The sequence below is a fragment of the Hyperolius riggenbachi genome, chromosome 7 (assembly GCF_040937935.1).
Source record: "Hyperolius riggenbachi isolate aHypRig1 chromosome 7, aHypRig1.pri, whole genome shotgun sequence".
Classification (NCBI taxonomy): Eukaryota; Metazoa; Chordata; class Amphibia; order Anura; family Hyperoliidae; genus Hyperolius; species Hyperolius riggenbachi.
Window position 1 is genome coordinate 42,151,703 of NC_090652.1, and position 16,895 is coordinate 42,168,597.

At 43.0% G+C, this 16,895-nt stretch overlaps 1 protein-coding gene across 1 annotated transcript in view; it reads left to right on the forward strand.

Moving 5' to 3' along the window:
* LOC137525493 (guanylate-binding protein 4-like) overlaps nt 1–16,895 on the forward strand; it is a 300,578-nt gene that overhangs the window by 269,447 nt on the left and 14,236 nt on the right. The window contains exon 9 of the mRNA XM_068246612.1: nt 16,440–16,633. Within this exon, the coding sequence (XP_068102713.1) occupies nt 16,440–16,633 (194 nt within the window). The remainder of the gene's footprint in view (nt 1–16,439; nt 16,634–16,895) is intronic.

A 16,895-nucleotide genomic window follows, 5' to 3' on the forward strand; every position in this document is an offset into this window, starting at 1 on the left:
GGGCTCCTTGGAGCCAAATACAAAGATGCTTAGAGAGCTCTGAGCTATAGCTCAGAGCTCTGTCGGGTCCTGCAGCACAGACGCGGTGGCGGCGGTGATGAGTGACGTCGGGTGCGGCGTAGTTACAATGTAACAAAGTTGTTACATTGTAATAACTTTGTTACATTGTAACTGATAGAACATTTCCGAGGATATTGCGAGGGATCATTTATTTAAAGGGACAGGTAAGTAATAATGGTTAATTAAGAATATTAAAGGACTTTTTTCGTGGTTATGTTTTTTGTTCAATTAAAATACTTTTTCTAAGTGTCTGTGTGTTTATTTACTTTAACTCTTAAAGGAAATGGGTATGGGGTACAAGTACCTCTATACTCATTTCTCCTGGGAGGGGGGGTGGGCATCTGGGGGACCCCTTTTTAAAGGGGACTCCCAGATTCCACCATGAACCTCCCCCCCAGGAAATCGCGGCCTCCACTTCCACCGCCCATCGGAGGTGGAGAAGAGCCCCTTGTCCTTGGATTGGACAAGGGCTCGGAGGGGGAGGGGAAAGCTTGGCTGCCCCTCCCCTTCCGAGACCCCCCAATCCATGGACCATGCGGGCTGGTATAGTCAGGGTGCGGAGCCCCACGCGGCCGGTGCTCCGCATTCTGGCTATCCCAGCCTGCATGGGGGACAAGGGGTTAAAGAGGTCTGGGAGGGGGGACCCCACGTCGTTTTTTTTTTTATATTTCCCACACTCAGAACGAAGTAAGTAAAACTCTTCCCACTTGGGGGAATCTATGAAAATAATACACTATTGTTACCTGTGCAAAAAAAACGGACATTTTCCGCATTTAAAAGACATTTTCGCCCTTGAAACTTAAAAATCGATTTTCTCAAAAACTATAAGGTCTTTTTGAAAAAAAAATTTTTTCCTCTTATTCCCACTGATCCCCTTAATATACCCTGGGAATTTGGTGTTCCTAAACTTTAAGCAGGCTTTGCTATTAACCGTTAAAGTCGGCGGGTTTTTAAATGTTTACATTTTTCCTTTGAAACTTTAACATCGATTTTCTCAAAAACTATAAGGTCTTTTTGAAAAAAAATTTTTTCCTCTTATTCCTCCTGATCTCCTTAATATATGCTCCAAATTTGAGGCTCTTAGCATTTAAGGGGGCTTTGCTATTAACCCTTAAAGTCGGCGGCTTTTTTATATTATACGGAGCGTTACGGTTTAACGCGAAATTACGGTAGCGTTTAATGCGAAATTACGGCATGATACGACTGTAATGCGAAAATTACGCTTACGCGAAATTTCGCAAAATCCTTCTTCATTACGATTATGTACTTACGGCCATAATCGTAATTACACTAATTACGCGAAATTTCGCAAAATCGTAATTAGGTCATTACGCTCATCTCTAGTGACCATCTGGGCAAAGTTTGGGAACCCTGCCATTAACAGTGTAAGAAGGCCTGCAGTCTAGATTTTCCCAGTGAAATTTGGTTTTGGCTCCGCCTACTTTTTGTAACCTGGGCATACAGTCACTCAATGACCAAGTTTGTGAGCTTTGGTGTCCTTGGCATCAATATTTTGCATTTTCCCAAGAAATGAAACTGTTTGTGGCTCTGTCCCCTCTTCTGAATTTGAACCCCAATGATTAACTGTACCAGGTTTGAGGCTTGTGCCATTAATAGTGCAAGAATGGCAGCAATTTTAATATTCCCCTTGAAAATCAACAGGTGATTTTGATTGGCTTTTTTAGGCTCCACTCACTGACCAAGTTTATGAGCTTTGTGGTCTTAGGCATCAATAAGTTGCATTTTACCATTGAAATTAAACAAATCTGATTGGCTGTTTTTGGCCCACTCCCTTTTCAGAATTTAAACCCCAGTCTCCCAGTAACCAACTGTACCAGGTTTGAGGCATCTGCTATTAACAGTATACGAATGGTAGCAGCTTAAATATTCCCTTTGAAAATCGAAAGGTGAATTTTTATTGGATGTTGTAGGCTCCACCTACCTTCCAAATTCTTAATCTCATTCACCCAGTGACCAACTGTGCAAAGTTTGAGAACACTGCCATTAACGGTGTAAGAACGGCTACAGTTTATATTTTTCTAGTAAAATTTGTTTTGGCTCCGCCCACTTTTTGTAACCTGGACACACAGTCACTTAATGATCAAGTTTGTGAGCTTTCAGGTTCCTGGCATCAAAAATGTGTGAATGGAAGCAGTTTATCCACCAAGGAAATCTGATTGGCTGTTTGTGGAACCACCCCTTTTGTGAATTTGGACCCCAGTCACCCAAAGACCGACCGTAGCAAGTTTGAAGCCTCTGCCATTAACAGTGTAAGAATGGCAGCAGTTTAAATATTCCCCTTGAAAATCAATAGGTGAATTTTGATTGGCTGTTGTAGGCTCCACCCACTTTCTTGAATCTTAATCGCATTCACCCAGTGACCAACTGTGGCAAGTTTGAGAACCCTGTGATTAACAGTCTAAGAATGGTTGCAGTTTACATTTTCCCATTTAAAATGAATTGCTGAAATTTGATTGGCTGTTTTATGCTCCGCCCACTTTCCCTGGATTTGTAACCTCGGTCACCAAGTGACCACCTGTGCGGGAACTCTGGCTTGATTACTGTGAGAATGGCAGCCTTTTACATTTTTTCCATTGACTTGAATGGGTGAAATCTGATTGGCTGTTTGTTGCTCCGCCCGCGTGTGCAGGGGGGCCGCGAAACCCCTAGAATATATCATCCCAGGTAGTAAGGGATCTGCATACCAAGTTTTGTTCAAATCGGTCAAGCCGTTTTTGCGTGATCGCGGCACATACACACACACATACACACACACACACACACATACATTCGATTTTATATATATAGATATAGCACTCAAAATCTTCTGCAGCACTTTACAGAATACATAGCGATGTACTGGCTGTCCTCAGAGGAGCTCACAAGCTAATCCTGTCATAGTCTAATGTTCTACCATATTATTATTATGTATTTATATAGCACCGCCAACGACATCTTCTGCAGCACATTACAGAATACATAGTCATGTCACTGACTGTTCCCAGGAGGAGTTTATAATCATATCCTACTATAATCATAATCCAAAGTCCTACCACATTATTATTATGTATTCATATAGCACTGACATCTTCTGCAGCACATTACAGAGTACATAGTCATGTCACTGGCTGTCCTCAGAGGAGCTCACAATATAATCCTACCATAGTCATAGTGTAATGTCCTACCATATTATTATTATGTATTTATATAGCACTCAAAATCTTCTGCAGCACTTTACAGAATACATAGCGATGTACTGGCTGTCCTCAGAGGAGCTCACAAGCTAATCCTGTCATAGTCTAATGTCCTACCATATTATTATTATGTATTTATATAGCACACACTAGATCTTACAGCTGAATGCATTATTCTCCTCCTTATCCCACCAGCTAGAAGTCATTACATCGTGTTCCATGTAGTCATCCATCTTCCCATTTCCCACAGCAACAGCACTCATCACTTTAGCTGTAGCCAAGAGATGTGTCTGTATGAGCTTGTAGTAAATTTGTCACCCTAAGAATTGGATTCTGGTCCCTACAAGAGACAGTTATGGTTTGTGTGTATTCTTTTAGACTCATAGGGGGCAGTTAATAAAAGTGGACCTTGGGCACTTACAAAAATTAGAAATCCAGCCCTGTGCCATGGTCACCATGCGATGCGCCGTTCATCTCACATGACGACAGCCTGTCTGTGTGAGCCGTCCCCCCCCCACACACACAGCACACATGCGGCTGAACATGCAATTTAGTCATCAGAGAGCTGTGCAGTAAACTTCCGGGGGGGGGGGGGGTGGCGCACTTGGGCAGCTTTGCCTCTGTTGATGGTGGACCTTGTCCCGGCCCTGAGTGCTAGGACAGGTCGTGGGGAGCTGGAGATTTTTTTGCCATGTTACTGGATGCTCCTGTGCAATGCCTGCAGGCTCATGCGTCCTTTTGAGGAGGTGACAAACCTGGTGAGTCGTAGTGAAGGCACCATCAGCGACCTGATCCCATACGCTTTCTTCCTGGAGTGTGCCTTGTGAAAAGTGATGGATCAGGCCATAAAAGAGCATGACCAGGAAGAGGAAGAGCTGTGGGCACCATCACCAGAACCAGACATCGTCAAAACCTACTGTACCTGTGGCAACATAGAGAGAGGAGTCATCTGAGGAAGAGGAGTCAGACGAGGAAGGTATCTAGGAGGAGGTGGATGAACAACCGCAGCTGGTGTCCCAGAGGGCTTGTGGTCAACTTTCATGTACCCGTGGTGTTGTACGTGGCTGGGGGAGGAGGAGACCTTCCGTGACGTCACTGAGGAAGAGGAGATGGCTAGCTTGGCATCCATCCTTGTGCAAATGGGGTCTTTCATGCTGTCCTGCCTGTTGAGAGAGCCCCCTATAAAAAGGCTCAAGGTGAACAACCTGTACTACTAGACCCTTAGTATAAGCACAAAGTGGCTGAACTGTTACCAAATCACAATAAATCAGAAAGGATACAGCCTGCAAAGTATGCTGTACACTGCATTCAAGGGTGATGTCACAGCACAACGGTAAAGAGGTTCCAGGAATCCTTCTCATTCTCCTCCCACGTCTATGCCGACAAGGATACAATGCTCTTCTGATGTGTTGGTGATGGCGGACATGCACAGTTCTTTTAGTCCGACACATCGCCACAGCCCTTTAGGATCCACCCTCAGAGAACACCTCGACCGACAGGTAGCCAACTACCTGGCCTTAACTGAGGATATTGACACTCTGAGGAGCGATGAACCCCTGGACTAATAGGTGAGCAGGCTTGACCTGTGGCCTGAGCTCTTACAATTTGCCATTGAACCTCTGTCTTGCCCTGCCTCAAACGTCCTGTCAGAAAGGACCTTCAGTGCAGCAGGAGAGATTGTCACTGAGAAGTCGCCTAGGTCAAAAAAGAGTTGACTACTTGACCTTTATTAAAATGAATGAGGCATTGATCCTGGTGGTTTACTGCCTGCCCAGAGACTTGTAAATCAGTCCCCACACAGCTGTATATCATCTCTGCACGCCACGTGACTTGTCCACCACAACCAACATAACAAGGGCCCCCGCTGATCCTGAAATTTTAAGGCCGCTGCTATAGCTGCTATAGCAGTGGCCACTACAACACCTAATTTTTCAGGCATGTGTGCATGCCTAATTTTTCTGGCCTGTGGTACTAAACTGTGGCTGAAAAAAGGCATGCACTTGTGTCCATTCCCCTTGTAATATTGTTACCTTGTCACGATGAAAGGGCTTGCATATCGCAATGAAGCAATGACCTCTATAAGTGTGTTGGGGACACACCCAAGATGATAAGGTCATTGCTTCATTGTGGACAGACCAAATTCTAACGGCTGGATACATAATCAGTGTTTTCTACCTCAGCCCAACCATAGGGGCTGGAAAACCGCCATCACCTGCACTCTCGCCAATGTGCACATATAAGCACGGCAACCAGTAAACAAAGATTGCCACCGAGAGGACTAATATTTAAGTTCTGAGAGTGTAAACTATTAACAACTCTTTGCAGTTGTTTAAAGTACATTAAGAGTTTGGTCTGTCTGTGTGAAGTGGACATAACCCTTACATTACCACCATGTGTACACACTCCAAACATTTTAAAGCAGCCCTTTATTCCTCAAATGTAGGAATGTACTGTGATTTCTGCCCTTCAGGGACTAAAACCCTGCGTCAACTCTTTGGTTTGACATTTGGCATAGATCCCCCTCTTCAATGCCAAAGTCCAGGTGTTAGACCCCTTGAAACAACTTTTCCATTACTTTTGTGGCCAAAAAGAGTCCCTGTAGGTTTTGAAAATTGGCCTGCCCATTGAAGTCTATGGCGGATCGCCCAGTTCACGCGAACTCAAAATTTTTACAGAAGTTCGAGTTTGGTGTCCGCGAACCCAAAATCTGATTGTACAGTTGTACAGAGGCTCCAAAAGTATAAAAGTAGGGTAAAATGTTATAAAAGAATAATGGGGAGTTAGTGGTGGACTTAACTCCCCAAAATAGACACAGAAAAAATGTTGCTTAATTCAACAAAAGCGATTTATTTACATACTCCCGATAGAGGCAATGCATTTCGTGGGCACATCACACTTCATCGGCAATAATATTGGAGTAAAATCGATTGTACTCTGGACATGGCCAGAATGGTTTCTCAGGATGTAATAAGTGAAATAGTTGTTGTAATTCCTCAGCATAAAGACGCTTGGCAGGAACCCATGACCTTTCCTCAGGACCATAACCCTTCCAGTGGACCAGATACTGCACAGAATTCTGCACCCTGCGCGAATTCAGGATCTCCTCAATTTCATATTCAGGCTCCCCATCAATCACTACTGGGGGGGGGGGGAGAGGAATCCACATGCACAGCAGGTTTTAACAATGAAACATGAAAGGATTTTACGCCCCTCATACTGGCTGGAAGCGCTACTCTGTATGCCACCTCATTAACCTTTTCACTAATGGGATACGGACCAATATATCTAGGCCCCAACTTGACTGAAGGTTGTCTTAAGGCAATATGATGGGTGGAGACCCAGACCATGTCACCTTGTGCGAAAACCCACTCAGGGGATCGTCTTTTATCCGCTTGCCTTTTTTGAACCTCGAAAGCTTTCTCTAGATTAACTTTCACCATGGTCCATGTTCGTTTAAGGACTCTTGCCATCCTTCCAAAGTAGGAAAGGGAGAATTACTCACGGGTAAAGGAGAGAATTTAGGTGATCTCCCTGTGACTACCAGAAATGGTGAAAAGCCTGAGGACGAGTTTCTAAGATTGTTATGTGCGAATTCTGTGAAAGGAAGGAACTTAACCCACTCATGCTGAGCATCAGCCACATAACATCTATAAAAATGTTCAAGGGACTGGTTCATCCTTTCAGTTTGACCATTCGTCTGGGGGTGATAACCCGAAGAAAAAGCCAGGGTCAAACCTACTGACTGACAGAAAGCTCGCCAAAATCTGGAAACAAACTGCACTCCTCTGTCTGAAACCACATTCACCGGTATCCCATGCAGCCGGAAAATGTGGGTGACAAACAAGTCCACAAGTTCTTGAGCTGAGGGAAGTTTTTTCAAAGGCACAAAATGAACCATTTTGCTGAAACGGTCCACTACCACCCATATAACAGTCATTCCCTGTGAACTAGGAAGTTACCCCACAAAGTCCATGGAGATGTGAGTCCAAGGCTCCATAGGCACTGGTAAGGGTTGTAGTGTCCCTGAAGGAACTTGTCTGGAAGCTTTGCTCCGAGCACAAACTGAACAGGCCAATACAAACTCCTTGCAATCATTTTTTAGTGACGGCCACCACACACATCTGGACAACAGCTCCTGGGTTCTGGTTATGCCCGGGTGTCCCATATTCTTATGACCGTGAAATAATTGTAAGACATGAAGACGCAGATGGAGCGGTACAAACAGGAGATTATCAGGTTTCCCTTCTGGAGAGTCTTGTTGATAAGACCCCAGAGTGGTTGTCAGATCCTCCTGAGGTTCAGTAGCTGCCACCACTACATGTTCAGGTAGAATGTTTACAGGTGATGAGGGCTGAACTGTCTCATAATCAAACCTACGGGACAATGCATCTGCTTTGATATTTTTGTTACCCGGTTTATAAGTTATTATGAACTTGAATCTAGAGAAAAAGAGTGCCCACCGAGCCTGTCTTGGGTTGAGCCTCTTAGCCCCTTCAATGTACTCCAAATTCTTATGATCAGTATAAACTGTGATCACATGTTCAGCTCCCTCCAACCAATGACGCCACTCCTCAAACGCCATTTTGATTGCCAACAATTCCCTGTTACCAATGTCATAGTTTTTCTCCGCTGATGAAAACTTGCGAGAGAAAAAAGCACATGGATGCAAACGTCCCTGAATCCCTGAATGCTGAGACAGAACAGCCCCCACTCCTTTCTCAGAGGCATCCACCTCCACAATGAAAGGGCAAGTTACATCTACATGTCTGAGGATAGGGGCAGAACAGAATAATGTCTTCAACTGAGAAAAAGCTGCACAAGCTTCCTCAGCCCAGTTGCAGACATCTGCCCCTTTTTTTTGTCAGGTTAGTGAGAGGGGCGACCACAGAAGATAACCCTTTGATAAACTTTTTATAATAGTTAGCAAATCCCAGGAACCTTTGGAGTGCCTTCAAACCCACGGGTTGAGGCCACTCCAAAACAGCAGAGACTTTTAGGATCCATGGACAGTCCAGTGGTGGAGATAATGTACCCCAGGAAAGGAACCTCAGAGACTTCAAATAAACACTTTTCAATCTTTGCGTATAAACAATTTTGTCTTAGCTTATTCAGTACAAATTTTACATGCTCCCTGTGTTCCTTGAGACTTTTCGAGAAAATCAAAATGTCGTCTAAATAAACAACAACAAACCGACCCAGTACATCTCTGAAAATGTAATTCACCAACTCCTGAAACACTGCAGGAGTATTGCACAACCCGAAGGGCATTACTAAGTATTCATAATGCCCGTCGGGTGTGTTGAAGGCTGTTTTCCACTCGTCCCCCTGTCTGATACGAATCAAATTGTATGCCGCCCCTCAGGTCTAGTTTGGAGAACAGTTGGGCCCCAGATACTTGTGAAAATAAATCTTCGATTAACGGCAGGGGGTAGCGATTTGGGATGGTTATTTTGTTCAAAGCTCTATAGTCAATACAAGGACAGAGTCCACCATCTTTTTTTGAACAAAAAAGAACCCTGCCCCTGCCGGTGATTTGGATGGACGGATGAAACCTTTCTCAAGGTTCTCTTTGATATAGTTCTTCATGGCCAACTGTTCTGGACCTGAGAGGTTGTACAAATGTCCCCTGGGAGGCATGGTACCAGGCCTTAAATCTATAGGACAATCAAATTCCCTGTGAGGAGTAAGTTTATCCTCAGAGCGTGGGCAAAAAATGTCTTGAGTATGCGGCATACTGAGAAGGAACACCCTCAATGTGGATTATAGCAGAACACAGGGTAATTTTTCCTAAACAATGTTTTTTTCACTCTTGGGACCAGGCCAGTAGTTGCCCCATGTTCCAATCAATTTGAGGAGAATGTTTATGTAACCAAAGGAGACCAAGGACAATAGTAGAAGAGGACATGTTCAGGACATAGAATTGTATTTCCTCCCTATGCAGTACCCCCACACGACAAGTGAGGAGAGGGGTCTGCGAGAGGGGTTGCTTGTTCTGTAGGGGAGAATCGTCTATAGCGGTTACATAGATCTGCCTTTCCATGGAAAGGATGGGAACATTCCATTTTGAGGCTAGATCTAGGTAGATAAAGTTTGCCGCTGAGCCTGAATCAATAAAGGCCTGAGTAGCGTAAACTTGATTCCCCCACGTAATTGAACAAGGTAACAACATTTTGGTATTCTTTTGAGGTAAAACAGGTTCGCCTAGGGTAGTACCTCCCACTACACCTAGGCGCAGACGTTTTCCGACTTCTTGCTACAATTTTGGACAAGATGACCCTTCTCCCCACAGTATAGGCAAAGACCCTCTTTCCTTCTCCTAGTTTTTTCAGTCTCTGACAGTTTGGAGTGACCCATTTGCATAGGCTCATCGGTACTAGTCGTGACCGAGGGTGTGGAAAAAACAGCCCTAGGAGGAGCACGAGATCTGCCCTGCTTATGGTATCGGATCCTGCGATCTATCTTAATAGCCAACGTGATAGCCTCGTCTAATGACTTGGGTTCTGGATGGCTAATCATAACGTCTGAAACTGAATCTGACAACCCCGTGAGGAAACGATCCAATAAAGCAAAGTGTTCCCACCTGGAAGACACTGCCCATTTTCTAAATTCTGATGCATAATCTTCGACAGTATTGTGGCCCTGACGGAGATTTTTCAGCTTCCTCTCTGCTGTAGTGGCAATGTCAGGGTCGTCATAAATGACTGCCATGGCCTTAAAAAATGCCTGCACAGATGACAAGGCCTCATGGTCATCAGGCAGATTATAAGCCCAGGTCTGGGAATCCCCATGTAACAAAGTTTTAATTAACGTCACCCTTTGGACTTCAGTGCCTGACGATATGGGTCTAATTTCAAAATAAGACATACACCTGTTTTTGAAATGACTAAAGTCTGATCTATGACCTGAACATTTCTCTGGGATTGCCACCTTAGGTTCAACTACCGGAGGGGGAGGCACTGATGATGCAGGTCCCTGCAAGTTGCGTACAGCATCAGACAGGAGATTTATCTGAGCCTGTTGTGACTTGACCATATTCTTCAACTGCTCGACAGCTGTAGTTAAGGCCTGCAACTGCTGACATAGGGCCTCCATAATGATATTGGTCTGTTGTTATGTAACGATCAGTGAGGTATCTGATCATCACAACTAGCTCTAATCAGTACAATAGTCAGTATTTTATTCAAAAGTGTGATCACACGTGATTGGGTGCACAGTAATATACAGGAGCACTGGGGAGTGATAGCCCTGATTGACAGGGGCTTTCACTCCCAAAGAGAGGTCGTACAGGCAAAGTCGTTAACAGATTGGTCAGTCAGAAGTACAGAATCGTCAGGCAAGATTCGGAGAGAGTATACAGGCAGTAGTCGGCAACAGATCAGATTGGCAAAGGTACAGAATCGTAAGGCTAAATCAGAGTGAGTGTTCAGGCAGTAGTCAGCAACAGATCAGATTGGCAGAGGTACAGAATCGTAAGGCAGAGAGTAATCAGACGTTCAGGCAAAAGGTCATACACAGTAATAAACAATTTACAATAATAATAATCCTAAACTAAGTGCGAATCCCCGGGGTCCTACCGGTTCAAGCACACACGGATCTGACTAAGGTCTGAGAGCTTTCACTGCGAAGTTTCAGCAACAACAGACAAAGAGCAAATGACAAGCACATCCTTAAATACAGATGGTAATTCAAACAGCGCCGCCCAGAAAGCCAATCAGAAGGCTTGAAAGACAGGCTGCTGTCAGCTGACCTCCAGGTCAGCTGACACGTCTCCTCAGCCCATAAATATGCTGGCGCTCCGTGCACGCACGAGCCAGCCGCTCTCTATGTGGCACCGATAGACCGGACCTCCCAGAGACCGTCGGGAGGCCTGGAGACGCCGCAGCGGTGTCTGCCGTGACGTCAGACGCGGAAGCGGCGGTCGTGCCGCTATCCGCATTAGAGGTAATTCCACCATTCCTGACAACCCATAAGTTACAGTGCATACTACACTATATTGGGCTCTCGGTGTTCCCCCTCCTTATCTATTAACCAAAATCTGATGTTCACAACTTCTCTAGTTTTCGAGTGATCGCAGGCGCGGCACATACATACATACATACGAATATATATATATATATATATATATATATATATATATATATACTGTATATACAGGATCTTCTCAAAAAATTAGCATACTGTGATAAAGTTCATTATTTTCTGTAATGTACTGATAAACATTACACTTTCATATATTTTAGATTCAAATACACATAACTGAAGTAGTTCAAGCCTTTTATTGTTTTAATATTGATGATTTTGGCATACAGCTCATGAAAACCCAAAATTCCTATCTCAAAAAATTAGCATATTTCATCCGACCAATAAAAGAAAAGTGTTTTTAAAACAAAAAAAGTCAACCTTCAAATAATTATGTTCAGTTATGCACTCAATACTTGGTCGGGAATCCTTTTGCAGAAATGACTGCTTCAATGTGGTGTGGCATGGAGGCAATCAGCCTGTGGCACTGCTCAGGTGTTATGGAGGCCCAGGATGCTTCGATAGTGGCCTTAAGCTCATCCAGAGTGTTGGGTCTTGCGTCTCTCAACTTTCTCTTCACAATATCCCACAGATTCTCTATGGGGTTCAGGTCAGGAGAGTTGGCAGGCCAATTGAGCACAGTAATACCATGGTCAGTAAACCATTTACCAGTGGTTTTGGCACTGTGAGCAGGTTCCAGGTCGTGCTGAAAATAAAATCTTCATCTCAATAAAGCTTTTCAGCAGATGGAAGCATGAACTGCTCTAAAATCTCCTGATAGCTAGTTGCATTGACCCTGCCCTTGATAAAACACAGTGGACCAACACCAGCAGCTGACATGGCACCCCAGACCATCACTGACTGTGGGTACTTGACACTGGACTTCAGGCATTTTGGCATTTCCCTCTCCCCAGTCTTCCTCCAGACTCTGGCACCTTGATTTCCGAATGACATGTAAAAGTTGCTTTCATCAAAAAAAAGTACTTTGGACCACTGAGCAACAGTCCAGTGCTGCTTCTCTGTAGCTCAGGTCAGGCGCTTCTGCTGCTGTTTCTGGTTCAAAAGTGGGTTCATGCTTCCATCTGCTGAAAAGCTTTATGGAGATGAAGATTTCATTTTTCAGCACGACCTGGCACCTGCTCACAGTGCCAAAACCACTTGTAAATGGTTTACTGACCATGGTATTACTGTGCTCAATTGGCCTGCCAACTCTCCTGACCTGAACCCCATAGAGAATCTGTGGGATATTGTGAAGAGAAAGTTGAGAGACGCAAGACCCAACACTCTGGATGAGCTTAAGGCCGCTATCGAAGCATCCTGGGCCTCCATAACACCCGAGGCTGATTGCCTCCATGCCACGCCGCATTGAAGCAGTCATTTCTGCAAAAGGATTCCCGACCAAGTATTGAGTGCATAACTGAACATAATTATTTGAAGGTTGACTTTTTTGTTTTGTTTTAAAAACACTTTTCTTTTATTGGTGGGATGAAATATGCAAATTTTTTGAGATAGGAAATTTGGGTTTTCATGAGCTGTATGCCAAAATCATCAACATTAAAACAATAAAAGGCTTGAACTACTTCAGTTGTGTGTATTTGAATCCTACTAATATAATAAATGGGAAAGTTCGGATGTTTGGATGTTTGTTACTCGATCACGCAAAAACGGTTGAACGGATTTGAATGAAATTTGGCACACACATAGTACATTACCTGGAATAAAGTATAGGATACTTTTTATTCTCATAACCAAAAAGAGACAAATACAAATTTCACTGGAAAATGTAAACTGCAGCCACTCTTACACTGTTACACTGGAGGTGTGTTTAGCTTCTAAGGGTAGAATGGTTAATTTACATATATTCAGCAGTGATGCACTGGGAGACATCTCAAGCTCACTCCAACCTGAATTATCGCAAATTCTTTCTGTTTTAAGAAAGCAAACTTTTGTTTTTCTTAACATCTTAGTAAGGGGGCTTTTAGGACCCTTACACACTCCAATGAGTTCTGGGTCACCATGAGCTTGCTGGTTAGTCTGTACCTCTCGGTGCAAGCCCTACTGCATAGAGCCAAATTAATCCATGCCATGCACTGATTAGGATCAAACAATCCAAAACAGTCTGTATGCAGGTTGGATTATCATGGCTCTGTACAAATTAACAAGCTGACACATCATTGCATTCCAGCAGTTCTAGAGGTGTGTTTAGCTTTTAAGGGTAACAATAGTTAATTTGCATATATTCAACAGTGATGCACTGGGAGATATTTTAAGCTCACTTCAACCTGAATTATCGCAAATTCTTTCTGTTTTAAGAAAGCAAACTTTTGTTTTTCTTACACTGTTAATGGTAGGGTTCTCAAACTTTGCACAGTTGGTTGATTTTCAAGGGGAATATTTCTGCCATTCTTGCACTGTTAATGGCACAAACCTGCCATTCTTGCACTGTTAATGGCACAAGCCTCAAACCTGGTATAGTTGATCATTGGGTGACTGGGGTTCAATTTCAGAAAGGGGGTGGAGCCACTAATAGCCAATCAGATTTGTTTCATTCCAATGTAAATTATTGTTGCCAAACACCACAAAGCTCACAAACTTGGTAATTGAGTAATTGATTAATTGTGTGTTAGGGTTAGGAAAGCGGGCACAGCCAACACCAGCCAAATACATAAGCAAGCAACGCAGGGTCATAAGTGGGTGGAGACAAATACAAATTTTACTGGGAAAATGTAAACAGCAGCCATTCTTACACTGTTAATGGTAGGATTCTCAAACTTTGCACAGTTGGTTACTGGGTGACTGGGATTAATATTCTGAAAAGTGGGTGGAGTCTACAAAAAACAATCAAAAATTACCTATTGATTTTTCAGGAGAATATTTCATTGCTGCCATTCTTGCACTGTTAATGGCACAAGCCTCAAACCTGGTACAGTTGATCATTGCGTGACTGGGGTTTAAATTTATATAAGGGGGTGGAGCACCAAACAGCCAATATGATTTGTTTCATTTGAATGCTGGCTATTGATGCCAAAGACTGCAAAGCTCACAAACTTGGTCATTGAGTAATTGTGTGTTAGGGTTAGGGTTAGGAAAAGTGAGCGCAGCCAACACCAGCCAAATATATAATCGGGCAATGCCGGGACATCAAAATACAAATTTCACTGAGAAAATGTAAACTGCAGCAATTCTAACACTATTAATGGTAGGGTTCTCAAACTTTGCACAGTTGGTCAATGGGTGACTGAGATTAATATTCAGAAAAGTGGGTGGAGCCTACAAAAGCCAATCAAAATCCACCTATGAATCTTTAAGGGGAATATTTAATTGATGTCATTCTTGCACTGTTAATCACCTGTACCTGGTACAGTTGGCCATTGGGTGATTGGGGTTCAAATTCAGAAAATGGGTGGAGCCACAGCCAATCAGATTTATTTTATTTCAATGCAAATTATTGATGCCAAAGACCGCAAAGCTCACAAGCTTGGTCATTAAGTAATTTTGTGTTAGGGTTAGAAAAAGTGGGCGGAGCCAACACCAGCCAAATACATACCTGGGCAATGCCAAGTCATCAGTGGGCGGAAACAAACACAAATTTCACTGGGAAAATGTAAACAGCAGCCATTCTTACACTATTAATTGTAGGGTTCTAAAACTTTGCACAGTTGGTCACTGGGTGACTGGGATTAATATTCAGAAAAGTGGGTGGAGCCTACAAAAACCCATCACAATTCACCTATTGATTTTCAAGGCAAATATTTAATTGCTGCCATTTTTGCACTGTTAATGGCACAAGCCTCAAACCTGGTACAGTTGACCATTGGGTGACTGGGGTTAAATATTTAGAAAAAGGGTGGGGCCACAAACAGCAAATCAGATGTGTTTCATTTCAATGAAAATTATTCATGCCAAAAACCACAAATCTCACAAACTTGGTCAATGACTATTGACAATTGTGTGTTAGGGTTAGAAAAAGTCGCCACAGCCAACAGCAGCCAACTACATACCTGGGAAACATTAGGACATCAGTGGATGGAGAAAATTACAAATTTCACTGCTAGAATGTAAACTGAAATTTGGCACACACATAGTACATTACCTGGAATAAAGTATAGGATACTTTTTAGTCCCATAACCAAAAAGAGACAAATACTGGAAAATATAAACTGCAGCCATTCGTACACTGTTACACTGGAGGTGTGTTTAGCTTCTAAGGGTAGAATGGTTAATTTGCATATATTCAGCAGTGATGCACTGGGAGACATCTCAAGCTCACTCCAACCTGAATTATCGCAAATTCTTTCTGTTTTAAGAAAGCAAACTTTTGTTTTTCTTAACATGTTAGTAAGGGGGCTTTTAGGACCATTGTAGTCCCATACACACTCCAATGAGTTCTGGGTCACCATGAGCTTGCTGGTTAGTCTGTACCTCTCGGTGTTACAAGCCCTACTGCGTAGAGCCAAATTAATCCATGCCATGTACTGATTAGGTTCAAACAATCCAAAACAGTCTGTATGCATGTTGGATTATTATGGCTCTGTACAAATTAACAAACTGACACATCATTTCATTCCAGCAGTTTTGGAGGTGTGTTTAGCTTTTAAGGGTAACAATGGTTAATTTGCATATATTCAACAGTGATGCACTGGGAGACATTTTAAGCTCACTCCAACCTGAATTATCACAAATTCTTTCTGTTTTAAGAAAGCAAACTTTTGTTTTTCTTACTCTGTCAATGGCAGGTTTCTTAAACTTTGCACAGTTGGTCACTGGGTGACTGGGATTAATATTCAGAAAAGTGGGTGGAGCCTACAAAAGCTAATCAAAATTCACCTATTGATTTTCAAGGGAGTGGAGCCACAGCCAATTAGATTTATTTTATTTCAATGCCAATTATTGATGCCAAAGACCGCACAGCTCACAAACTAGGTCATCCTTGAGTAATTGTGTGTTAGGATTAGAAAAAGTGGGCAGAGGTAACACTAGCCAATTACATACCCGGGCAACGCCGGGCGACCAGCTAGTCTAAAATATATGAAAGTCTAATGTTTATCAGTACATTACAGAAAATAATGAACTTTATCACAATATGCTAATTTTTTGAGAAGATCCTGTACATATATAAATAATTTCATTTGAATACAAATTTTAATCTTGTTTCTCCCATTCCAGAGGAACATAGCAGACAAGAGAAAAAAGAAGGAGAAGAAAGAAAAAGGCGGGAGGAAGAAGCTTGGAAAAAAAAGAGGCTCGAGGAAGAGAATGCCCACCTCCAGGAGACCATTCAAAAGCTGAAGAAACAGATAGAGGAAGAAAGAAAAATGACAGAGAAAAAATTAGAAAATCTTATCCGGGAGAAGCAGCGGGTAATACCATTATATCTGATCAATTAACACCTCTTGTTCCCCATGCAAACTGATATTGGCTGGGAAGGTGGAGGCTGTGAACATGGGGCTCCACCCCCAGCAATACTGACCCACATGATACCTTCAAGTGGATCCATACTAAGTAGTACAATAGTACTACCTAACTTAACTTCACTCCCTGTTGAGCATTTCTGACAGGTGGGTTTGTTTATCGAATTCAGCCTATAGCCATTTTAAAAATGCAAAACGCAAAGACAGCCTA